We start from the raw sequence: 25,929 nt of genomic DNA, 5'->3' as shown, positions 1-25,929 counted from the left end.
TATTTTCTTCGTTTTCAGAGTAAGATTGGTGTAAGAGCCACCTGCTTGTGTTACTTAAGATAAATTTCTGTGTCTTACATATGGGCAAAACCTGGGTGATACATTTGAATCAAAAGCATCTGACCAGTTACACCAGTATATTGATGCTGGTTTAAACTTGCAGTTATTAGGGAAACTTTGGTGACATGAATGATTAAGTGTATGGAGTAGGGATGCACTTTTTGGGCGTCCCAATCCGATATAGATATCTGAAATTTGAATACCTGCAGATACCGATATTTGGCAATACCAGATCTATTGATGTGAACATTATTGTGACTTAGGTTATTATTGGTGTTATAACCGTGTAAGATTTTATTTCTAAAGTTACCTCACCAATACAAACTAACAATTCTAACAAGTTTCATTTTGATTGGGCACATTTTACTTAAATACAACTATAGATGTGTGGTTTTGAAACTAAGATCTAGCTTTTAGTGTAACAAAAAATGTGACATTTTAACATTCAAGGCATTTATTTCTTTTAAAACATATAACAAGCATGTCATCAAACACATCTGCACTAGCTTGACTAGTGTGGTGTAGGGTGTCGGTTGTGGTATCGGTACACTTTTATTAATACCAAGTACAAGTACACACGCTTGGTATTGAGCCGATACCTATATCGGTGCATCCCGAGTATGGAGCACTCCCACCTAACCAAAACCTTCTCTTTGTTCACCATTAGTGCAGAGTGATGGCTTCTCACAAGCGGATCCTAAGTGCTCTCAGGAGTAATGGACCTGTTCGGCGGATCCTGTTTGGCCCTGTTGACAGAGAGCAGCTGCAGGTGGAGTACCAAACTGCCCTGCGTAAAGACCTGGATGAGGCTTCCCAGCGCTGGGGCTTTGATTTCATCTCAGACAAGCCCTTGGAGACCAGTGATTTCCAGTGGGAGGGTATCCCTGGCACCAGGGTACCTCTGCTCTACAGACCCTGCAGGCTTGGTGTTGGAAAGAAAGAAAACCAGAGAGCAGCAGAGACAACAGCTTCTCCCAAAGAAGGAAGGGTGGAGCCACCACAGAGTGAGAAGGAGAACATCCCTCTTTCACCAGAAAGATGTCCGCTCAAACTGGATAGCAGGGAGAAAACACTGGAGAGGTTAGAGAGCACTGGCTTGAAGAGGAAACAAACAAACATTACAGGTGTGTGTTTAGCTGGTTAATAAACTTGTTGCTTCATAAGAGTTCTTGTTTAGCTAATCATCCTCTTTGTTTTGTCTTTTTCTAACCAACAGATTTCTATCAAGCTAAAAGAAGAGTAGTCTGGATGCCGAGGAAGTCTGGCGAGTAATAATCCCTGAAAAGCTGCCCATATTCCAAGAGAACCACACAAACAGTACCTCGCTCTGGAATCATAAGTTCTGGAGAAACTCTCACAGGAAGGTCATGCACCTGTGAACCACCACAAATCTGAAGGGACCACAACTACACATCTCTACTATAAGGTTAATTAGGGTACTGCATGTGAGGGGGGAGTTGGTGCTTTTCCCAGTAGAAGGAAAGGGGACATTTAAGCAGAGAAGATTAACAATAATCCCTGGAATCGGTGGATTTATACTCAGTTGGATCAAGGGGTTGCCAGAGTGCTTGCTGACATTTGCTACTGTACATTCCACAGCACTTAAAACAGTCACATCTCAGCTTTGTGATAACTCGCTACCTCTAACAGGACAGAGATTAGATGCATGAGCTCCTATCAGGTGTCACAATGGTTATTATTTTGATGAACATATTGTGTTCGCTGTCGTATGATAAAATAAACGAGTTCAGGCAACAAAGCTGCAGACTGACTGAAAACAGTAGAAAATGGACGAAGCACTTTGTCTCCTTTGTACTAATACACTTTGTTTTTTTGCATTTTGTTTTTTATAAAATGTTTATCACAAGTGCTAGGAGTCTGTTTTTAAGTGTATTATACTTTCTATGCCTTTGTGTACTCATAGGAGAATACCCAAGGAGCTCTGATATCTTGAACACATGTTTGCTTTGCTTAGATTATGACAGAAGTGCCAACATGTCTTTCTCCATCCTTTCTGCCTAATGTGTTTGAAATCATTTTTTAAAATCTCCGTACCTGTCCTGTCCAGACCCTGACATGAGAACACCAGCAGATAGTATAATTGAGATGCTTAGCCCCATGTCTTTGAAGCTATTAAACATAAATATATAGTATATATCAGAAATGTATTTATAGAGTTTAACAGAGTTTAGCGTAGCATATTCATAAGAAACATTGCAGTGTTGCACATTAATCTGATGGTGGTGTTTAAGAGGCGCCACCTGCCCATGTGCCTTTGCGACATGTAAGTTTTGGTATATTCAGCTCTGTAAATCAGAAGAAGGTGTTCTTAAAAGCAAATGTATTATTTACCGAGCTAAGCCCACAGGCTTTATTGTTTCCTATTTGGAGGCACAGTGCAATGAATCAGACAAACTGTATGTTTGTTCATGGCATTTGTGTCTGTTCTGGCAAATCCTGCTGCTATGGATAATCTGAACACGTATCAGACAAGGTCACTGTAATGCTAATCCTTTACATATTGACAACTATGTAATGTCTGCAAATGCAAAAGTTCTCCCAGCAATGAACGCACTTCTGTTAATAGATGCTTATGTACCGCTGCTGTTTTATGTTATAAACTATGAATGAATCTGTCTTTATTTATTGTGAGATACTATGCCTTATTTTAATCTACACTGTGTCAAATGATGAAAATTCAAATTGAAATAAAATTTTAAGATTGTTTTTCTGAGTTTTGCATTTTTTTCGGACTCTGCGGCAAATATTTCATCACAAATTATCTATTTGTGAGAGGTTTGTTCTATCTAGTAGATGTTCATCCTACAATTTAATAGATTAAGAGTTTATTTATGGCAGACCCTGTTAAAACCTGTCAGGAACCAGGGTGGGTGTAAAGAAGAGGGGCTCTGTTACATCCCTGGGAGTGGAGTTACATACCTGTCTCCTCTTTTCACACCTCTTTTTTTTTAAAGAAGGCACAACAACATAGTCACTTTCTGGGGAAACTAAGAGCTTTAATAAAATCCTCTCTTTCAGCATTGCAACCAAGTACGACTCCTTCATATCTAAACCCGAAACAAAACTTTCCCCAAAAGTTCATCGGGTCACGGCACTCAGACTTTGCTCTACACTGGACCACTGTAACCACACACCACTTTTTTAGGCTTTATGAATAAATTTGAGTTGATTTGATTTTGATTTGTCAGATATACATTCAAAAAGAAAAAACACATTTTTCCATTATTTTTTATGCTTGATATAAATGGTTAGCGTAATTTCTTCCCAGCAAGATGCTTCACAGTTAGAATCTCAGCCTTTCTGTGTTTTACTCCAGCTTCCTCCCACATTTAAAAAACAAGCCTTTTCATGTTAACTGGGTATTCTAAATTTGTTGCAAGTGGGATTACTGTTATATGGCTCTTTGTACCATTTATTCATCATATGATGGACCAGTGACCTGTCCAGAGTCTTACCTGATGGTATCCAGAATCAGCTCCGGCCTCCAAACAACCCTGAATACAATGAACCGAGTATTGTAATTGGACGGATGGATGTTGTAATGCAAACATGTGATATCACAGTGATGCTCAAAGTAGTGGTGTCCAAATTCAGTCTTCGGGGGCCACGGTCCAGTAGGTTTTAGTGTATCTCTGCTCTGACACATCTAACACACCTATGACGTTCTGCACACAATTCTTAATTTGAGTCAGGTATGTTGAAGCAGGAATGCATTGAAAACCTGCAGGATTGTGGACCTTGAGGGTCAGAGCTGGACACCCCTGGCTTAAGGCTAATCTACAAGTTTACCTTTTTAAAAAAAAAAAAAATTATTATTACATTTTCACCTTGATATAATCAAAACCCTAAAACAAAAACTTTTATTTTCAATCAGATGTTTGTATTTCATTTGGAATTAGAATTGATCACTGAAAAACCTGAAGATTTATGCTTAAAAGTGGCAGAGTAAACTCCAAAAACACCGCACTGGGATTACAGGCAGCATGAGCGGTGATTCTATAAATAGCATGCCAGTATAAACATAAAGCAGGTGGTAGAATGTGAAAACTTTCTAAATAAAAATCCAAGGTGCTCTACGGCGTTATAGTAGACACTAATAAAGCACTAAGAACATTTTTTTTTACTCTAATAACGAGTCGTAAAACAAAACCAAACTATAAGTTTTTGAAAAGTCATATCACACATGCCCCCTTTTGCCAAATGTCTGGACTGCAGGCTGACCAGTCTAGCACCTGGACTCATCTTTTATAACCCCATTTTGTTGTGTGACGCCTGCAGTTTGTGCTTTCGCATTGTCTTCCTGAAATCTGTAAGGTCCTTTCTGAAATAAACATTGTCTAAATGGGAGCATACATTGCTTGAAAACCTTCTGTACACTTGAAATAGAATTTCCCTTTGGGGATTAATAAAGTATTTTTCATTTCATTCATTTAATTTCATTCAACATGAATGAAGCCTTTACAGATGTTGAAGCTCCACAAGCCAAAGGCACCAGTGGCACTTCATACCATCAGACATGACCTCTGAATGGTCCACTGATAAGTTGGATGGTCCCTCTCTTCTTTATGTCCCTGAACAGTGTCCACAGTTTAAAAAAAAAAAAATTGGATTCATCTGACCAGAAAGCAGTTTTCCACTTTGCCACACACAATTTTAAATGAGCTTTGTTTCTGAATCAGGTTCACACACGGTTTCTTCTTTGCATGATCGAGGTTTGTCCTACGTTTGTGCATTACATGGTGAACTGTGTTCATGCAGGAGAGAATCACACCTGTTTATCATTGCAGCCACAAGATCTTTAATGGAGGCCAAATGAGTGCCGAACAAATGTATGAAAATGTAAATATGGGCCATATCTGGGTCAATTTTCTTACGTTGTCTGTCTTTTTTCTCTCTATAGTCTAATAATTAGACTATAGTCTATAGTCTATTAATTCACAATGTTTACTTTTCAACAGTGCTGTAAAGAAAAATCAACTACTTGCTTTATAAAAATGTCAGATCTCAGTGAGTATAGAAACACTTATCTTAACTGAATATGACATTTTCAGGAAATGTTCATTAAAAAAAAAAAACTTTAATTATTTATTACATCTGTTTTTAATGGAGAAAAAATAGAATCCCTGGTGCATTTGACATTTACTTGCTTTCTTTGAGTGGAAAAAAAGTTTTAGTTTTTTTTTTTTTTTTTGTCCATTGTAACTTATATGTAGACTAGCAATGTTTTAGAATAAACTAAATTTTAATAAAGACAAACAAATCATTTAAACACAAAGCAAGACGTCCCTTATTAAGTTTTATTCAGATAATATGGATCTAAAAATATAATATCTGTGAATACTACTCCTGCACAAGTTTATAGCTTTAGTCCACAACTTCACAGCTTTTTAGATTTGCTTTGGAAATAGTGATGAAAGCTTGTTTTTATCTCTGCTTTAGCAGGTATCCCTCTGCACAAAACCCACTGACACACAACCAGCAGAAAGACATCTAAAGTTGGGTGGATAAAACTTCAAGAACAGCTGAGTCGCTCTCACAGGCTGCGGTTATTTTGACACCAAATTCATTTATCTTTTGTGAAGAAAGCAGATGAAGAGGGAGGGAGACCCTGTGTACTTTGGCAGCACATCACTGCAGCCCCACATCACCACACGCTGGCTGTATGTGTTTGTATTGAGGATTTAGGAGACCTAAAGCCCGGAGCCTTCCCTCTCTCCTCCCCTCCCTCTGCTTCTCTGGCCTCAGCCGCACAGGAGCACCTGCACGCCTGCGCTGAGCTCTCCCATCCCCCGCCCATTCCCCTCCATCATCTGTCCCTTAGCTTCCATATCCATTATAGCCCAGCACTGCTCGCATTTGCATGTAGACAGAGAGAGAGAGAGAGATATACATAGGGAGAGAGGGGGAGAGATGGTGGGAGAGTAGAGCAGGGGGAGGCGGAGGAACATATGACACAAAAGAGAGAGAGAGAGAGAGAAAAAGACAGGAAAATAGATCAGAGCAAGAAAGAGAGAAAGAGAGAGAGGGAAGGCTGTAGATATCGATGGCATTAACAATGGAGCCTTAGGATCCAGAGCAGTGATAGTCCGCCAGACAGCGGCTTGGGGTGCAGATTTTTTGAGGAGGAGGGGGTGGGGGGGTCCTCCTTGGTGAGCACTGGGGGAGGAGGAGGTGGAGGAGGAGGATGGGCCTCGAACACAGACTTGCAATGGCACTGCAAAAATTGGATTAAAGCAGTATGGTAACGTTTCTGATTTCATTTATTGCTGTGCTGCTTGTGTGTCTTCTCCATCCGTTCCATCAGCCGTGTCTCATGTCAAAGTGTGTCTCCGGCCGAGTGAAGAGGGCTCAGGCATACCCTGTCCTCTTGTTTTCATGCAACAGACATCTGTCATCTCCATCCTCATCACAGCCCTGCTTCTCCTCCACCCATAACAAGCCTTGATTCATCTCAACACACCCCCTCCCCGTGCGCTTTAATAAGGACATGTTTAGATATTATTGCAACCTCTACTGTGTCTTTTACTCTGTTGTTTTTGTTGGCTGTTTTCACCCATATATGCTGGACACTGCACCCCCCTCTCTCCCTCCCTCCCCACCTAATACTATGAGCAATTGCTTAGCTACTGCATAAGCATCTCACTTTCTCTGACAAGATCAAGAAATGACTAACAGCCGAGAAGCGTAGTCATCTGTCTTTGTTTTTTGACCCTGTTACAACACGATTGTGACCTGCTTTTTAAAAGGAAAAAAACAAAAAACAAAAAGCCTGCTTTGCTTCTCTCTGACCGATGTGTAATAGCACAGTGAGCTTGTGCTCATGTCATACTGTCACGCAAAGAAAATGCATATAAATCCTTGCAGTGGAGAAATTAGAGCAGCACCATGAGATGTTTTGGTGTCATGTGTCTGCCCCAGCTCATGTTTGCAGCATCTGATTACAGTGTTTTGACGTCAGGCAGAGGGTCATTAACAACCCCCCTCCCCTCTCCCCATCTGTCAAGCTACACATAGCTTGCAGATACGACACTGACCAGGGAATCCCCCTGTGGATCAATGATTTGCCAGCATAGGTCTCGTTCTTTAATAGGATTACATCTTTGTCTGTTTGGAAAAGGCGAACCACGTTTAGGTTCATGCTGGAATGATCCAGAACACCACAGATAAAAACACTAAAGAGTCTGTCATCATAGTTGTCACCTGCAACATGTTCTCAGGATTTTTAATTGTATAATTTGCTATTTAGCTTCTAACCTGACAAATATTTAAATAAAATATGTTTTGAAGTGGCTTAATTGTGTGCTGAGGGTCTGAGGCCTTGCAGGGAAGGAAGCGTTGTAATTATGTATCATCTAATTGATGCAGGATGGCCACTGTGTGCTCTTTGATCTCTCCACTAAATCAATTACAGCCTTATGCATCAGCAGTGGAAATAAACTCATCTGAAATACTTCCATTTTATAGGGTTGACTTTACTCCTCTAATTTTCCATGAACATTTAAAAATCACCTTAAAATGAACTGATTTCATTGAGGACTTGGTCAAATGTGTGATGAAAATTTCATTGACAAAACTGATCATTTTTAAATGATTGTAAGCTCTTTATTTATCTCTGAGGAACCTCAGTTCTCATGGATTTAGATCAGTTTTGTGTTGATAAGCTTGTCATTTAAAATAAAGGGTTTTTATTGTACTGTTTTTTTTCCTCTGTACCAGATCATTTTATTATTTCAAGATTCTTTGGGAAAATATTAAGAAATTGCATCATGAAAATATAGATACAGTGTCTGGGCTCCCCTGGTCCAAATTTGTATAGCTGTAAATAGCAAAGAGAGTAAAAGATGACCTGATTTCCGATGGCTCAAAGTCAAAGATGTCTCATTTTATTGTAGGGTGCTGCAAGACTTTTGGATCCAGATTTAGGTGTTCTGCAACAAAATCTCTCCTATTCTGTAAGATTCTTGGGTCACTTGCATGCATAATACAGAAGAACGGCAAAACATTTAGCATGTGACGGCTGAAGTGGTCCATTGTGGGTTTTAAAGTTTGTCGGAAGTCATTATATAATGTCTACTTCCTGGTATTCAGCTGAATTGATTACTCCCTCAAACAGTGAAATGATCTATGTGCCGCTTGGCTGCAACAAAAGCATGATTATCATGCCACTGTATCATCAGAGGAGATTCTGTTTATTCCAATGGATCTTTTCTCATTCAGTCTTGTTTTCAGAATGTATTGAACTAGTTTAGTTGTCACACTGCAAAGCACTGGTGCTGAGCTGAGTTGTTTTTGATTACTCTCAGATCAAGGTGATATCTATGTAGCCGGAGCGTTTTGGTAAAACAGTCTGGTGAAACTTTCAAGAGGCGCTCTGCAGTGAAACTAGGGTTTTAAATTATGTTTATAATTGTGCAATCTGTTCTTTATGACTGTTTTCTTTGGTTTTGCAGACCCCAACTTGACCTCCATCATTCTTAATTACAGTCATTCCTCAGTTACATTACAAGCCGAGGAAATGACCACCAGAAAAAGCTCCTCTCTTGAACTGTGGACATTTATTAGCAACTGCTCAGAGTCTGCCGCTGCTGGTTATTAAGACAAGTTTTGAGGAGTCAGATTATCTAGACAGCTTTAAATTTAGTTTCTGTGGGCCTTTTGTGACAATGACTGAGAACAATCCATAATCCTAACAAGATCATTAAGAGACTCTTTGGTAAGTTATCAGATTGCTCAGTTATAATGTCATAATACTCTTTTTCATTCCTAAAATAATGCACTTATCTTAATTTGGATCTCTAATAGAACGTTTTGTCTTTAATTTTATGCTTTTTTAGGCTTTCTTGAATATTATACATTGTACATTGATCACACGGGCCCAAATGTTTGCATGTTCTCATGATTTCTGGGGAAAAAAATGACAGAGGAATCCGTTTTTTGTTTTGGCATCATCTGATAGATATTTATCATACAAAGCTCATCTAAATGTCCCTCATTTTTTATTTTCTTTTGTACCTACCTTTTAAAAGAAAATACATCTTGGATAAGAGTGTAACTTTATAATGGTGGCCTATCATTGGTATGTTCACAAGCTACCCCTACCTTATTCTCCCCTCAGCTGGATAAGAGCGAGGTGGCAACTCTTGGCCTACCTTCCACCACCAGTCATGGTGGGTCTGACAGCAACATCAGTGTGGACGGCGCGGGGGCAGCGTCGTCCGGGGTCATGGCTGGGGGAGCAGAGGGTTCAGGGGTCGCTGAGCCACAGCGGACGCGTGCCGCTCTGGAGCATCTGCAGCAGAAGATCCTAAAGGTGACCGAGCAGATCCGTGTGGAGCAGGAGGCCCGTGATGACAATGTGGCGGAGTATCTGAAGCTGGCTCACAACGCAGACAAACAGCAGGCGTCCAGAATCAAGCAGGTGTTTGAGAAGAAGAACCAGAAGTCAGCGCAGACTATTGCACACTTGCACAAGAAACTAGAGCACTATCACAAGAAGCTAAAAGAGATTGAGCAGGTAAGTGAGAGAACATGTCATCTTTCTGTCTTGAATGTATTAAATCATGTCATGAGTGGCTCGAGTTCTATCTTTGTGAGCACAGCTGTGTCCAAATATAGACTGATGACTCTCCAAACGCCTATTTATACCAATGCATCATCCTGTGTCTCACCTAACTCTCTACAGAGCCTGCTTTCCTCTTCCTACAGTTTGGTCCCTTTAACCTGATCACCTCTCTCCTACCTTTGAGATCCTCTGCTTCTCTGCCACCTCATTTCTCTTCCCTCTCTTCAGAATGGACCGGCCCGGCAGCCCAAAGATGTCCTGCGGGACATGCAGCAAGGATTAAAGGACGTGGGAGCCAACGTTCGTGCTGGGATAAGTGGTTTTGGAGGTGGAGTAGTTGAAGGGGTCAAAGGTGGCGTGTCAGCCCTCACCCACACGGCCGTGGTCTCCAAGCCGAGAGAGTTTGCCAGCCTCATCAGAAACAAGTTCGGTAGTGCTGATAACATTGCTCACCTGAAGGATACACTCGAGGATGGAGTTGGGGGTCATTCTGAAGACACGCCCACACCCCGGGCCTTGAGTGGAAGTGCCACTTTGGTTTCCAGCCCAAAGTACGGCAGTGACGACGAGTGCTCCAGTGCAACATCCGGCTCCGGAGCAGGCAGTAATTCTGGTGGGGCCGGCGGAGGAGGGGGGATGTTAGGACCTACAATGGGGAGTCCCAGACTGGACGGGCACCATCACCACCACCATCACATGCACAGTTCTTGGGACTCTTTACTTGAGGGCTTGCAAGAGATCAAAGCCAGCCAGACACACATGGAGGACGCCATCGAGGACATGAAGGGCCAGCTGCAGAGCGACTACTCCTACATGACGCAATGTCTGCAAGAAGAGCGATACAGGTAGAGATGCAACAACACAGTCCCACACTGCCTCCATACCATCACACAACTTTCTGTTTGTCAATATCATCAACAAGATGTTTTCTAATTAAACTATAAGTCTTTCTGTAGTTCATTTAGATTTGTCAAACTTTGAAAGATCAAAACCATTAGTACATTGGTCTCAATACATCCCTGTCCTTTCTAGGGATTTGAGCATCAATTTGTTCCTACACAAGATGTAAATCTTTTAAACCATGCACTCACATGCACTTAGATTTAAAAAGAAAGATTACTTCTCTGGACAGAGTGATTTTTGAAAAAATAAAAACAGAGCAAGCAGTGCATATGTTTTGGATGATATTCAGCTCTGGATTACGGTAATACATATTTGCTGTTCAAGTGAGTTAATAATAGTGCAGGGATTGTGGAATGTTTGCAAAATAAGTTTTATCATCTTTGCTCATTGTAAGAAAAATCACCCAGAGCATTCACTGATCCTTTCAATTATTATTGGTAAAAACATTTTATTAGCTTGGCGTAAGGCACACAGGACTGAACACAGGGCTTTGTACAAATATAGTTTGACAAGGTACTGAAATTTTCTCCCTTCATCTGAATCAAGATCACAGCATTGTGTTTATTTGTTCAGGTATGAGCGACTCGAAGAGCAGCTGAATGATTTAACAGAGCTACACCAGAACGAGATGACCAATCTTAAACAGGAGCTTGCTAGCATGGAAGAAAAGGTGGCCTACCAGTCCTATGAGAGAGCAAGGGACATTCAGGTAAAGATCTGTCTGATTTATGTGGATTTCAAAACTTTTTAAAATGTATCTGTGACAATAATACAAAAAAGTGCTGCAGTAGTTTTGCTGTTGATCCTTTATTGTTTTTCTTACATACTAAATATGTACGAACAAATCATTGAAGAGAAGAGCTGGATGTAATGTTTAAATCCTAGATTTTCCTTTATCATACCGATTTCAAATTTGCTTACAATAAACATACTCGGCAGCCTGAAAGAAAATCAGAGAAATAAAGGTAAGGAAAGTTTGAAAATCACATATTGGTCAGGATCCTCTGTGACACATGTGACCTCAACAACCTTTTGAATGTAAACAGAAAACTCCCCAGCAGCTAGTTATATCTGAATATTTGAGACCTTTTGGGTAAAATACTTGTAAGAACCAAGAAATGAGGTTGAAATGTCTTCCCTTGAAACTTCTAAGATTACTATGAGCCATGTCCTGACTGAGAATCTAAACCAACATGTGACCATGTGCAAGGGAGCAGTGCAAAGTCAGCTAACACTGGCTTGGTTAATAAAATTTATTTACAATTTAAAGGTACAGTGTAAAAAAACTAAAACTAAATGTGGATAACAAAAGACTTAATGAAAAACTGTGCTTCTATTCATATTTAATTGCTTTACAAAAATAAAAACGTTTTATTATCTTAGAATGAATATAGAAAGAATGTAGAATATAGAAAGAATATATTCGATGGGTTCTCATAAATGGCAGCTGCCATTTTTATGACAGCATTTTTACTACGGTGTCTCTGAATGGCCAAACAACGCTGTGTGTGAAGTGAGAACCCACTGAGCTTTATAATTGTAGCTTGTTTGACCAATTGAAAAGCAGTGTTTGGGTTAAGAGGCACAGAGAAGAAGACAGTACGTGCACACTATTCATTCACAAGTGTGCTTGGCGTATGAAGTCATTTCTATCTTTACTGCTACATGTCTTTAACTTTCACACAATGTATCTTAAATGATACAATATGTAACTTTCAAACTTTGAAACATTGCATTTCTGCCTCATTTGATGCTGCAGTGACATTTTGTTATGCACATTTTACAAACCGTCACTGCCCACCAGTAAACTGCACTTCACAACTTTTGCTTCTGGGATGCAAGATGATGTTTCACTTTACGCACCGTGTCACACTTCAGCAACTGGATCAGCTTTTCTTTTTTCACACAAGATGGCATTATCGGAGGAAGAGAGGAAACAAAAAAGAGAAAGGAAAAGAGCAAGAGATAAGACGAGTCAACACCAGGCTGATTTTTACAGGCTGTAGAGAGCTCAGAGTACAGGTAGGATGAAAGATGGATGTTGAATTAACGAACGTTAGTTGGAACTTCACTGAGAAAATCTGACAAAGTTCTGTAATGTAAGGAATAGCTTTGAAGTTGCTAAAACTACTATTTTATAGTGACTCCAAGGCAAGGCACGTTTATTTGTACAGCACCTTTCATGTACAAGACAATTCAAGACAAGTGCTTTACATGAAACATTTAAAGTATTACAGATGGAGTAAAAATAGACAAAAAAAAGCATAAAAGAAAACACAAATAGCAAAATCACAATAAAATCATAAAGTGTATTAAAATAATTAAAAGCAGGATTAATTAAAAGTTACTGTGCAGATGTCATCCTTAGGCACGTTAGAAAATAAATGTTTTTAACCTGGATTTAAAAGTTTCTACATTTGGTGGGAGTTTAATCTCCACTGGCAGATTGTTCCACTTGTTTGCAGCGTAACAGCTAAATGCTGCTTCTCCATGTTTAGTCTGGACTCTGGTCTGGACTAGTTGACCAGAGTCTTTGGATTGAAGAGCTCTGCTTGGTTTATATTCTCTGAACACATCACAGATGTATTCTGGTCCTAAACCCTTCTGGGATTTGTAAACAATCAGCAAGGTTTTGAAATCTATCCTGTGATTGACTGGAAACCAGTGTAAAGATGTTAAAACTGGTGTGATGTGTTCAGACCTCTTAGTTCTAGTTAAAGCTCTAGCAGCAGCATTCTGGACAAGCTGTAGATGTTTAATGCTCTTTTTAGGAAGTCCTGTTAAAAGACTGTTACACTAATCAAGTCTGCTGGAGATTAATTCATGGTAGAGTTTCTCCAGATCTTTCTGGGAGACTAAACTTTTAATCCTGTAGATGTTTCTCAGTTGGTAAAAAGCTGTCTTAGTGACAGCTCTCATGTGGCTGCTTAAAGTCAGATCTGAGTCTATCAACACACCAAGGTTACAGACTTGATTGGTAGTTTAGAGCAGCGTTTTTCAACTTTTTTTGTGCCAAGGCACATTTTTTTCACTGAAAAAATCACAAGGCACACCACAAAGTTGTGTCCACATTAAAGTCCATATTAATAATATAAAGTTCATCTAGTCAAAGCCTCAAATCGAAACCAGACAAACACAAGGAGAATGAATTTTATTATTTTTCACTGGGGAATGTTTGGATGAACACAGAGCTACTTTTTAGACCAATTAGGGGAAATTGGGTAATTTCTCATGGCACACCTGATAATCTCTCACAGCACACTAGTGTGCCACGGCACAGTGGTTGAAAAACACTGGTTTAGAGAGCTCGAGTCGCTGACACAACCTCCAGACACAACCTCAGGTAGAAAATTGCCCTGTAGCAGACCAGAAATAAATAAATACATTGTCATATGATAAAACCAGACATGTTTGGCAGGCAATGGTCCTCACATTCAAAAAATGCATTTGAGGTATGTGGTTCTTGGGGCATGTAACAGATGTTGAGATGAAGACCAAAACTTCCCCATGTGGTTTCTTTGTGTGTCGGTGTTCTTGGCTTGTTCGTGCAGGAAGCAGTGGAGTCGTGCTTGACCCGCATCACTAAACTGGAGCTGCAGCAGCAGCAGCAGCAGGTCGTGCAGCTGGAGGGAGTGGAGAACGCCAATGCTCGAGCTCTGCTGGGAAAACTCATCAACGTCATCCTGGCCCTCATGGCTGTGCTGCTGGTCTTTGTCTCCACTTTAGCCAACTTCATCACACCGCTGATGAAGACTAGATCCCGGGTAGCTGCCACTGTGCTGCTGATGTTACTACTGTTCATCTTGTGGAAGCAGTGGGATTTTGTGGAGGTGTGGTTGCTGCCCAGCTAAACAAAGCGGGCAAAGACTTACAGAGAGTAAACTCAGACTATTTTTTCCTCAGTCATCATCATGCAAGAACCCAGAGACTAAAACAGACTGAAGCTTGATGCTTTTGTTCTTTTGGACTTTAAAGGTGAAGCTTCTGGACAAAACATGGCACTTTTAGTCAAGAAATGAGAGAAGATCTGACTAACAGGGAGTGTTTACATAGAAAACAAACAAAACTTCTCTGATTGCCAAGCAACGAAGGACATCCCCACATCTCACCTAGATTTACCAGTGTGGATAACCAATCACTGATTGCATTGCTATCACCAAAAATTGAGTTTCTTGCAAGAATTCTTTGGAGGGTCTTTTTTAAAATTATTTACTATACACAAATTGCAAAGACTAGTGCAAATACTGACAACTGTAAAATGCTGATCATGTTTGCTGTAATCTTCATGTTGAAGCTATGAGCATATTTGAAAGGTAAAATCTTTTTCATGAATGTTATGTACTCATGCATGTCCTCATATGTGCACTGAGATGCATCTAGTTGGCATGAGGTAACATTTAGTTAATGTCAAAAATGCATCCTCTATAACTGCCATTTTGTTGTCAGGACATGTTGCATCTCCACTCCACAGTGTCATTCCTGGTTCATTTCACAACCTGTTCTGGTGTTGAAGCTGTGCTTTTAGGCTTTTCTTTCTTTACGTGCTTTCTTACAGTTGAATCAATAAAATCTAAAATTCACAGATTTGGGAGTGAGGTTCTGCCTCAAGCGGAGGAGTTCAAATATCTTGGGGTCTTGTTCACGAGTGAGGGAAGGATGGAGCGTGGGATTGACAGGTGGATCAGTGTGGCGTCTGCAGTAATGCGGACTCTGCGCTGGTCTGTCGAGGTGAAGAAGGAGCTGAGCCAGAAGGCAAAGTTCTCGATTTACCAGTGGATCTACGTTCCTACCCTTACCTATGGTCATGAGCTGTGGGTTATGACCGAAAGAACGAGATCGCACGTACAGGCAGCTAAGATGAGTTTCCTCTGCAGGGCATCCAGGCTCTTCCTCTGAGATAGGGTAAAAAGCTTGGTCATCCGGGAGGGGCTCAGAGTAGAGCCGCTGCTCCTCCAGATCAAGAGGAGCCAGTTGAGGTGGCTGGGACATCTGGTTTGGATGCCTCCTGGACGCCTCCCTGGTGAGGTGTTCCAGGCACGTCCTGCAGGAAGAGACCCCGGGGAAGATCCAGGACACGCTGGAGGGATTATTTTTTGCGGCTGGCCTGGGAACGCCTGGGAACGCCCCCCCCCACAGAGCTGGCAAATGTGGCGGGAGAGTCTGGGCTTCCCTGCTTAGGCTGCTGCCCCCACAACCTGACCCCGGATAAGTGGCAGAAGATGGATGGATGGATTCACAGTTGTCCAACAATGTAAAAAAAAAAAAAAAGCTATTTCATAACCGCTATTGTAAAATCAAGTGCCATCCACAGAGTCTAACTAACTGGCATGTCAAAGTTTATATCCAGTTTGCAAAAAGAAAAGAATCATTGCTGTTTTATTAAACAATGTAAGAAATAAATTATTTAATATATTAGACTAACTTGAGTTCATCATCAATCTTAAATGTTTTTTTTTAGACCAGAAAATGGTTTTGTGAAGTATTCCTGAGCTCTCGCTGCCATTATTTGAGGTTGGAGTGACACAAAATAAGTTATTGGGTGGGGGTGGAGGGGGTGCGGGGGGGATACAGGAGACCTTAGGTCAATAGTGTGAAGCTGAAGCCTTGATACATGTGCTGGGTCATTAAAATGAATACTAACAAGCATTTATAAGCTGCAGCTAACAGCTTTATTAACTGTTAATCTATTCTACAGCTCATAATTAAATCACAAATAAGAGCGACTGATGGGTTGTGAAAAACAACCTTTTCAGTTGGGCATTAAAAGTATCTTAATAACCTGCTGCAAAGGACCAGGACTACATATATTTAGCAATAACACGCATTAGTAAGCATTTATCACGCAACTGCAAATATTGATTATTGCAAGCACAAGTCAAATAGTTAACGATGTAAGAACTATGTTCTAAGTCTCAGTACGTTCACTAGTTTTATGCCATTTAACTGGTATTTTTCACACAGAAACAAGTATTTACGAATGTTGAAGTATAGCAGGATGTTTTTATGTTGTTTTATTTTAGCTTATGTTCACAACTTGGCACTTCATGTTGACGAGACTTCTTCCCCAAAGAGCGAAGTGCCGCTTGCAAACTTGCCTTCTCACCATTTGTCTTCTTGAACAGAAGTCACTGCATGCTAAAGACCATCACACCATAAAATTCTACTGTAAACATCAGCTGATATTTTTAATGTTTTCATAATTGTAGGGTTTCATTACCAAATTTCTTGTAACATTTACATAAGCATGTGGTTGTTTGTCCACTTGTGTTACCCAGTAATGAATGGGTGAACACCCCCATCCCCTTTAAAATCTAAACTGGACAAAAGCAGGTCAAGAAAAAAAGAACGAGTAAAAAATATTTACTTAAAATTGCAAAACTTTACAATGTTTCAAGTCATAAAAGACCAAGCAATTGCGAGAAATCTTTTTTATTGTAATAATCTGTAAATTCTTCTCAGTCTCATGGCTAACGAGTCAACATAACCATCGGCACTTGTCAAGATATGTTGTTACTTGTGTTAAATGCTCTGGGAGCTGCAGTGTTAAAAGATTTATTTGAAAAATATAAAATGAAGATGCATTAGTTAGCTGGTTTGTGTGAATTATTCATGTTTAATGCTCTTTAATCAGCAGCCTCATTCTGGATCATATTGCTTTACGTTTAAAAATGTGTGAAATTAAAATCATGTCTTAGTTCAACCTTTTATGCACCTGCTAATCCTGTGGATAATTTAGCTGTCATGCTAAATCTGTAAAAAAAAAAAAAAAATTCTCATAACCCGAATTAGCTGCATACTTTAATGAACAAACCAGTTACTCAAAAATGAAAACAGCATAAAGGTTATTCCAAATTGTTTGTTTTCTTTTTAATAATTACTGTCAGGCAAAACCCATACGAACAATACATTTATGACAGGTATTCTTACAGTACAATACAGAACTCAAGGGGATCAGAGCCAGTGGCATGGCCACACCTGACCTCTAAAAAGTAAGACATTCATCGTCATTAGATTGTTCTGACTTTCACAGAGTTCACAAATGTATTTTGCATTTGACTCGTATCAAACACAACAGTTTTCTTGATTACCTAGCAAATTCTAAAGACCTCGATAGAAACAGCAGAGTAGAAAAAAAACATTGTATAACAAGCAGAAGAATTCCTGATTTAATTTCCTGTCAAGATGAAAAATGTACAATATATTGCTTTCAGGTGCTTTAACATAAAATGGGTACTCCAAATCTCCTAAAAACACATTCTTCAGTATCACCTCCTGCCTTTTTTTTTTTTCTTTAAACTAATTTCTCATCTCAGGTGCAGTGTCTCTGACCTCAACTCAGAGCGGTCTGACAATTAAACCACTAGAGGAGCTGCCATTTCAAGAAGTTAACAGGAACCAAGCATACAGTAGGACCAACAGCTCCTCCATAAAAGTGCAGCTTTCCAATCACTTACCATCAATCTTGAGTCTGAACCTCCAACTTTTTGCCTCTTTTCATGAAATTGAAACAGAATGACTACAAAGTAAAGCAAAACAAAAACTATTTATGTTCACTGAGAGTTTTGAGCCTAAGACACAGTATCCAGTCACAGCAGTACGTTTGAGGAGAGAAAAAGATGAAATACAAATGACACATGGATGAGTATTAAATGTTTTCATAACTGACATTTCACAATAATTAAAAAAGCTCAACAGGAGGTAACACGGACTTTGGACTTTAGTCTGATTACTAGATTCTTTGTGGACCTATGAAGTTATCCTCAAATAAGTACCTTTCTAAGATTTAGTGCACTGAGACTAAATGTACAGTCCAGATGAAATGCACAGCATCAACATTACAGTGACCAAGTTTCAAACTCCAGAATCCGTGTTGCCTTTCAATGTTAAAATGCTGTCTCAGGAGAGCGCCTGGTTGTTTCCAGACTCAACAGACATGAGCCCAATTGCTGTTTAAAAACATGGACATACAAGTTGGTGTTCAGCAGGACAGTCGGACCTGCTCCCACAGTCTTCAGGCCATAAACCAACAAGCTGGTCCCACAGGCTGACTAACCTGTGGCCTCATTTATGAAAAGGTTTTTGATTTCTTTTAGTTATAATCAGCTTTAATTCAGCCATCTGATAATCATTTAAGTTTGCCTTTTATTTAACATGGCAATAACATTTCACTATCACTATCATTTTATCTGGATTATAATACTATTTTTTTCTCCATCATTCATTACTGTGGCTTTCACTCCACTGTCCACAGCCATCTTTTTTTTTGTTCCTTTGTAAATCCCTTTAAATTGATGACATCTGGGAAAACGTTTTCATAAATCCAGCTTTTGGTCGCTTAACATCACAGCGAGAGAGGTACCTAAGCAGACCTCTGGGTATAGAAGAGAATGTAGGCCTGAGTGTTGCACACTTCTTCCACACTGCAAACTTTCATCTCAGAGTCGTTACAATGGACCCAGAAACCTGAAGATGACAAAACAAAGATGTTAAACCCACAACACGGCGGCAATAGAGTACATCACAGGACTTTACTAGCTGATGAGCAACAGGTTCAGCCTCTTCCTCACCTCCTTCGGTATTGTAGCAGTATGCGGTGTAGTGCCCTGAGCCAAAGCCTTTACCATGATGCATAACCACAGCAGACAGATCGTAGGTGTAGCCTCCTCTGTGGACAGAGTGATCCGAGTCTGTGCAGCAGTATGGTTTGATGTTCAGAACTTGGTCAAAGGCCACATGGACGCCGATTTTCTCTCTATGGTTCCGCCCCGACCATCTGCTGTACAACAGGAGGTAGTTAGTGATACTACGACTCACAAGCCTCATGACAAAAATAAAATACTCCTGTAACTTTATTGTTTTAATCACACAAAACAATAACAAACGCGGAAGAACCAGAATGTTGTGTGGAAAACATCAAACTGCAGCGTGTAGGGAAACTCGCCTGAAGCGTTTGAGGTGCAGCCGTAGAACCTGAGGTAAACGGTAGATCAGAAGCTGCTTACGTGCTTCTGACAAAACTAAAGGTTTGTGGGATGATTTCCGTCTTCTTTCTGGAAAAAAAAAAGAAGCAATAAGATGGTAACAGTTCAGCGATTGTTATGATTTTTTTTTCTTTTTCTTTTTAAAGAACATCACTTATTTTAGTCCGGAAGTGACTGACTTCAAATGATCAAGCATTGTAAATGGTTATAAGTTAACCATTACCCCTAACCGGAGTTTTACTCTCACTAAAATACGAAGTCACTGTCATCACTTTCTGCTTCATCACTCAAGTACTGCCTCAAGTACCCTCAAACTAACATAAATAAAAAGTCACCAAACTCCAGGCTTGAGAACTTTACAAACATTAATGAAGAAATTAATGTGACGTCAATAATAATTTAAATGGAACCTTTAAGTCATTCTGTGGAAATTTCCTATGATACAAACAAGTTCTGCATTCAATGAGTGTATTTACATGCACAGCAGTAGCCCTGTTATGATGGATGTTTCAAGTATCCTAATTATGTAACATTTTCTCTCCTTTCAGAGACTTGGAGAAGGCCACAGTCTGATAAATATAATCAGCAAATAATCAAATATTAAAGACAGCTAGACACACATGATTAAAGAAATGTGGATACTTCTACAATCATCTGTAAAGTGAAACAAGGTTTATAAGGTTCCAATATTCAAGAACACAAAGTTATCAAATCAGTATAAGATCTTGAACTTGAACATGAACATGAACATGTGAACATAATAGCATTTAATGTACAACTAGTTCTATAAACCAGTGTTTTTCAACCACTGTGCTGTGGCACACTAATGGGAGATTATCAGGTGTGCCATGAGAAATGATCCAGTTTCACCTAATTGGTCTGAAAAGCAGCTCTGTGTTCATTCAACAGACCCTGTCCCAGGTGTAAGATCATAAAATTCCTTTTTCTTGTGTTTATCTGATTTATGTCAAGACACTTTGACAAGATGGATTTTATATTAGTAATATAGGCTTTAGAAAATTGTTTTTGGTGTGCCTTGTGATTTTTTTCAGTGGAATAAAAGTGTACCTTGGCTCAAAAAAGGTTGAAAAACACTGCTATAAACAATGAAAAAAGTGTTATTTATGGTAAATCAATAACTGCCTTTTAAAATGATTATGGTCAAATATCCTGAAAAAAATACAGATTAAACCAACTACAGTGAAGCTGGTGTAATTAAGAAAAACTAATATTGCAACTAAAGCATCCAATCTTAAAAAACAACATAATTAGATATAATACCTGTGCTGCATTGCATCCTGCAATAATGTTTTTGTTTGTTATTTACATAGAACAAATCTTGCTAAACTGGTGCACCACGACATCTAAAAAACATACCGCCCCCCCTCCATGGCTGCTACGGATTTCATTTAGATATTACCAAACTAACAAATAGAGACTACCTTTGGTCAATACATGCATTCATTTTCTGAACCACTCAGTCCGATTAAGGGTCAATACAATATACAAAAAAATATATTTCCTACTTTTTTTTTTTTTTTTTTTTAATAAACTGAATTCAACAAAGTTTTGTTTTAATAATGCCTTTTAAACTAACCCATAGTACTGCTTAATTACACCAGTATTTATTATCTTAATAAAGTAAACTTGAAAAAAAACTGCTGAACACATTTATAACTTTTAATTTGCTATACTGGAAAAACGTACACATTTATGGTAAGCTAAAGCAGGCAACACATGAAAAAATGCATCTGTTTTTATTTCTAATATTAAATACTGTACTGACTGTTGCAGTGGTTGCAGGCGTAGATGCTGCCTTCTAGAGCCTCCATCTCTGTAAACTTGGACAACATCTCTGTAAGGGTGCAGCTGCGCTGGTAAGCTGTAGAGCCTGAGCCTTTGTCTGTACTGTGATATCGCTCTGGAAACTCCAAGGACAAATCCCAGAATGGCTCTACTGTGTTGGACTTGTGCTTGCAAGACAGACACGTCACCTTCAAATGCAGATTACAAGGAAAGGAGACAAAAAATGCCAATTGTAATAGCCTTAATTTTATGAATGAAGCACCGGAAATGACAAAATAATGACATAAAAACATAAATCACACTTGAAATTTCTGTGTGACAACTATCTTAAATTACAAGACTCTAAATTGAAAAGCAGTGATTCATTGTTCTAGGTGTGAATAACAATCTTGGCACTACAAATCTCAATATTTAGAGCATTTTAACCCAGACACATCACATAGACTGAAGAATCCGTGAACAGCCAGAAAAGGTGAGTTAGAAAGAGAAATGAAACAATGCATACTTTAAAAATAGGCCTTTTAACACATATGCTGCATGTTTAGTACTGAATATTGAAACGGTCTGTCTCACCTGGCTAAGTAGCTGCCCGTGAAAGATGGTGTTAAGAACCTTTAGCACTTGCTTGGACAATTTCCTCTTTGTGATGGGGATAACAATCCTGCGTTTGGACCCCTCTGTGTCCAGCTCCTGCTGCACCTTGTCCAGCAGCTCACACAAAAACTCCTGGGCATCCTGCTGGTCATAACCACGGAAAGCTGGAATGAGGTTCCACACAGAGTGCAGCATGGCAAAGGGAGAAACCAAAGACCATCGGCCTGACCACATGACCCTGAAAAGTGTATGCAACTCATGGCACAGAGACATCTGCTGGCGGGTGGAGCAGCGAGGCTCCTTGGGCTGGACCAATTCTGCAGTCTTTGGGGTAGGTGGGACACTTTCTTTTTTGCCCACAGGCAAATTCCAACAGCCCGCCTTACCCATGCGTCCAAGAGGGCACTCAGATAGAGCCGTGTTGCCACTGCTGACAACACCTCCCGTCACCCCCTTCATCCCTTGGGAGTGATTGGTCTTGGCCAGCAGCTCCTCAGTCTCACACAGGTCCAACGTGAGAAAACACTCCCTGAATTTCTGCAGGTGACTCAGCACTTGCAATATAGAGTTCATGTAGCATGTGTTCCCCAAGTTACGCAGACCAGTAACACCTGGAGCAAGTCTCCGCCGCGTTACTGCATGTGTGGAATAGTATCTCCTTAGTTTAGCAGCTCTGCCATTCTGGGGAGCTTTGCGAGACAAGGTGATAAGTGAAGGCTTCTTGGGAGGAGGAGGAGCAGGGGGAGGAGGTAGGCGTTCTGGGGGGTCGCGAAATTTGCGAGGAATGAGCGTGATGGTTGAACGAGGCGCCTGAGTAAGAAGCCTTGCACTCTTCCTGGGAGGTACGCTGCCAAGTTCTTCCATGAGCCTCCGTTTGACCTCTTTCTTTTGTCTCCTAGCTTCCTCAAGTTTCTCTTTACGCTGATTCTGCAGCTCCTGGTGTTTGCTGATCCACATCTGAAGCATTTTCCCAAGGAGCGTCTTCCTCCGGTGGCGCAAGGCCAGCTGCATGGCTGGCTGTGGTCCACCTTCACCAACCCAAGGGGTGCAATCCCTCCCAGTTGCGGACCGCAGCGAACGTCTACCTGGACTCCGTACAGTAGAGAGTGCCCCTCTGAGGAGTTTGAGGTCTCCCTCTGCATTATCATTGAGCACATAGTCACCACAGGCAAAGCAGAAGACATCCAGCTCACGCACCTCCATAGCCAGTGGGTGGTGTGACTCCTGAAAGTGTTTGAGTGAGTGCTCCTCCATGAAACGTCCACAGGCCACATGGGAGCACTTGAGGCAGGCCCACACTGAATCTGTTGTGCTGCATTCCACACAGTGCCATTTTTGTGGATTGAGGATGGAATGATTTTGGCTCAGACGAAGACGCCCCACGTGTTTACAGCGATCCATCTCTCCAGATACACATGCGGCCTCAGCGGTAGGACGCACGTCCTGTGGCCAAGCAGCAACTCATCCTGATGTAAAAATCAACAAGGAAAAAGTGGTGCAAGATTAAAACTTAGTTTTAATTATTCAAATGTATGTACATAAACACACTCTCCTGTATAGAGAAAATGGTTGAAATTTTTTTCTTCTTTTATGTATACTAACTGTAAAAGTAGTGTATATGATCAGGTTTGGGACATCATATCAGATGATCTGTAGAACATAGCTCAGCAGCACTGCCCAGCTGGATTACCCATGCCCATGGTCACCACCGGGACCAACAGGAAGAGTCTGATTGAAAAAAAAAGGAGGTGGCATTAGAAATCTAGTGAAAGATGATTAAATAATCACACAATATACAGAACTGACATAGTTTCTAAATAACACTGAAAAATTAAGGTAAGAAATTGATCTTCAGCAAACTTCACATTTTGCCAAACAAGAACACACAGCAAATACAATGGTCTTGAAATGTAAACGTCCTCAAACTTCTGAAAAACAATGACCTTTAACAGTTTTGTTATCAACAACATGTTGGAGCAGAATATGAATATGCAACCTGTATCCAAATGTGGACTGTTGTTTATTTGATTGTACTGATAACTTAGGATGTATATGGAACGCAACAGGAAATATCTTTAAAAAGAATAAAAGAGTGTATGATAAATTTAAGGACGTCTTATGCAACACATTTTTTTCTTTCTTTTTTTTTTGTTTACGCTAACTTTAGACCCATCTCGGGTTCTGTGGTCCCAAGCTGGTCAGTTTTCATATTCACCTACCGACATAATGCAATATGGTAATTAACTTAAGCAAACATCTAACATACTCGGGTACACAGTTGGACTAATCTGATGATTTTATGTTCGAGAAAAAAAAAAGTTCAACTAAAGTAGTAACTATAACCACAACATCCTACTTATTGTATTTTACCCCTAATACATTTCTATCCCTTTTCTTTTCTAAGTGACCACAGACAACCTGTTATTTTAAAAAAAAGATTATCACAGAGAATAAGATGACAAGCTGTTCAAATACAACATAATGCTTTCCAACCTTTCAGGTATTATAAATAAAAGTTGTGCATCGTTTGTGTCACAGCTTTGAGTTGCCCAAATCTCCATTAGATTCCTCAGATTTACAGTATCTGGTGTTATGAGGGCATATCCACCCAAAGATGATCTGCATGTTTAATATGCTTTTCACTTTTAATAATTTAATCATGTTATATGTAGTGCAAATTATAAAGTTTGAGGCACAACAGTGATAACTTTACAGTTGCGGCTTGAAGTTCTGTTTAAACATTTTCCACATTTTTTAAACTTGAAATGGATCCTTTTTGCATTGATTTATTGTTACTTCTTCTTAAGAATTAGATTACTTCTTCCACCCTTGCCATGGTTGGAAGCGGATGCCTGTCTGTTTAAACCATGTAGTTAATCTAAGCAATTGTGTGTCTGGGCTGTACCAGCACGGTGCTGCTACACCACTCCTTGCTTTATTGTTTTCTTCTTTGTGTAAATAACAGACTTCTTAACACAAACTGTTGATGGCGAGACACCATCAACTCGGCGCAACTGGTTTCCAGTTGGGTGCATGCACAAACCGTGATATGTTGCCCCTTTGCCGCTGTGTTAATCGTCTATAATCCCTCATGACGCTATTATTTATTGTTAGAAAATCTTCACTGTGTCTGTGTTTTAAACGCTGTTGTCTGGCTCGGATGGGCTGGCTTTTTCACGCCAAGCTAAGCTACCGCACCATCACCATGTTCAGCCAGAACAAAGAGCCGTCAGAGAGCCACTCTTCAGGAACGTCCAACAACTTTGTTGGTTTGAGGCAAGCAGTAAGTTAGCATTCACCGCTAACAGTTAGCTGCAGCGGCTCAGTGTAAGGTTAGCGCCGCTTAGCCATTTCCTGTGTTTTACCTGGAAAAACGCACTCAGTCAAACACATCATGTTTTGCTTGGTACCAGAGCACGTATCATTTGTGTTATTAGCTCAGTAACAGATAGCATTAGCTGCAGTGCTAACACGTTTGCTGAAGACAATCGAAGTTAACCGAATGCTTGTTGTTAGTCGCTAACGTTAACTAACGGCTTAGCTCGCCAGCGAACTGCGCCGTTAACCGTTTAAAAACTCCCCGGTGACGTTCACCACAGACAACCGGCTACTGAAAGGTGGCTGCAATGATGCCGGGCCTTGATTGTGCTCTTTATTACATTAGTAACATCTAATAACGTGAAAGCTGGGTAACATTACCATCGCCAACATTCATCCGTCCGGTACTCTTAGAGCCGCTGCTTGTTGTCCTCCTCACAGATTGAACAACCCAACTCTCGATCCAAGCCCAGACCCCGCTGCTCTCATTGGACTGGGACTGAGAGGCAGTCGGGCTTTCATTGGCGGAACAGCTGAACAACAGGCGGCAGGATGGACCGTCCATCCGTCCACCCACCGAGGCCACATGGAACAATGACCGAGGCTGGACACTGCAAAACAGTCGAAAGAGACGACTGCCCATCTGCATCTGACCTCACAGCCCCCGTAAACCTAATGTGTGCC

The 25,929-nt window shown here is 40.3% G+C and overlaps 3 protein-coding genes across 3 annotated transcripts; 2 read left to right on the top strand and 1 right to left on the bottom strand.

Moving 5' to 3' along the window:
• Positions 1-733: 733 nt before the first annotated feature.
• cdkn1a (cyclin dependent kinase inhibitor 1A) lies at positions 734-1,688 on the top strand. The gene is made up of 2 exons (XM_079242966.1): positions 734-1,184; positions 1,277-1,688. Exons 1-2 carry the CDS (start codon positions 737-739, stop codon positions 1,330-1,332), a joined length of 504 nt encoding a protein of 167 aa, XP_079099092.1. The 5' UTR covers positions 734-736; the 3' UTR covers positions 1,333-1,688.
• A 3,982-nt stretch (positions 1,689-5,670) lies between these two features.
• Positions 5,671-14,397, top strand: tmcc2 (transmembrane and coiled-coil domain family 2; the record flags this gene model as incomplete). Its single annotated transcript, XM_079242113.1, has 5 exons — positions 5,671-5,751; positions 9,197-9,595; positions 9,872-10,488; positions 11,120-11,255; positions 14,098-14,397. The coding sequence occupies 5 exons, from the start codon at positions 5,671-5,673 to the stop codon at positions 14,395-14,397; spliced, it is 1,533 nt and encodes a 510-aa protein (XP_079098239.1).
• Positions 14,398-17,657: 3,260 nt separating this feature from the next.
• usp49 (ubiquitin specific peptidase 49) lies at positions 17,658-25,690 on the bottom strand. Its single transcript, XM_079242675.1, has 7 exons — positions 25,627-25,690; positions 23,530-23,655; positions 21,907-23,393; positions 21,314-21,521; positions 19,488-19,596; positions 19,114-19,319; positions 17,658-19,009 (listed from the first exon to the last, which is right to left on the bottom strand). Exons 3-7 carry the CDS (start codon positions 23,326-23,328, stop codon positions 18,906-18,908), a joined length of 2,049 nt encoding a protein of 682 aa, XP_079098801.1. The 5' UTR covers positions 23,329-23,393; positions 23,530-23,655; positions 25,627-25,690; the 3' UTR covers positions 17,658-18,905.
• Positions 25,691-25,929: the final 239 nt, after the last annotated feature.

The sequence above is a fragment of the Telmatherina bonti genome (genome assembly GCF_933228915.1).
Source record: "Telmatherina bonti genome assembly, chromosome: 6".
Classification (NCBI taxonomy): Eukaryota; Metazoa; Chordata; class Actinopteri; order Atheriniformes; family Telmatherinidae; genus Telmatherina; species Telmatherina bonti.
Note: the sequence above shows the minus strand (reverse complement) of the source record. Positions and strands in the feature narration are given on the sequence as shown.

Coding starts and splice junctions, on each gene's coding strand:
- cdkn1a (XM_079242966.1), top strand. CDS start 737: ATGGCTTCTCACAAGCGGATCCTAAGTGCTCTCAGGAGTAATGGACCT. Junction 1,185..1,276: donor GAAACAAACAAACATTACAG/GTGTGTGTTTAG, acceptor TCTAACCAACAG/ATTTCTATCAAGCTAAAAGA.
- usp49 (XM_079242675.1), bottom strand. CDS start 23,328: ATGGATCGCTGTAAACACGTGGGGCGTCTTCGTCTGAGCCAAAATCAT. Junction 21,522..21,906: donor ACGGGCAGCTACTTAGCCAG/GTGAGACAGACC, acceptor CTGCATTTGAAG/GTGACGTGTCTGTCTTGCAA. Junction 19,597..21,313: donor CGCCTGCAACCACTGCAACA/GTCAGTACAGTA, acceptor TTTTTTTTCCAG/AAAGAAGACGGAAATCATCC.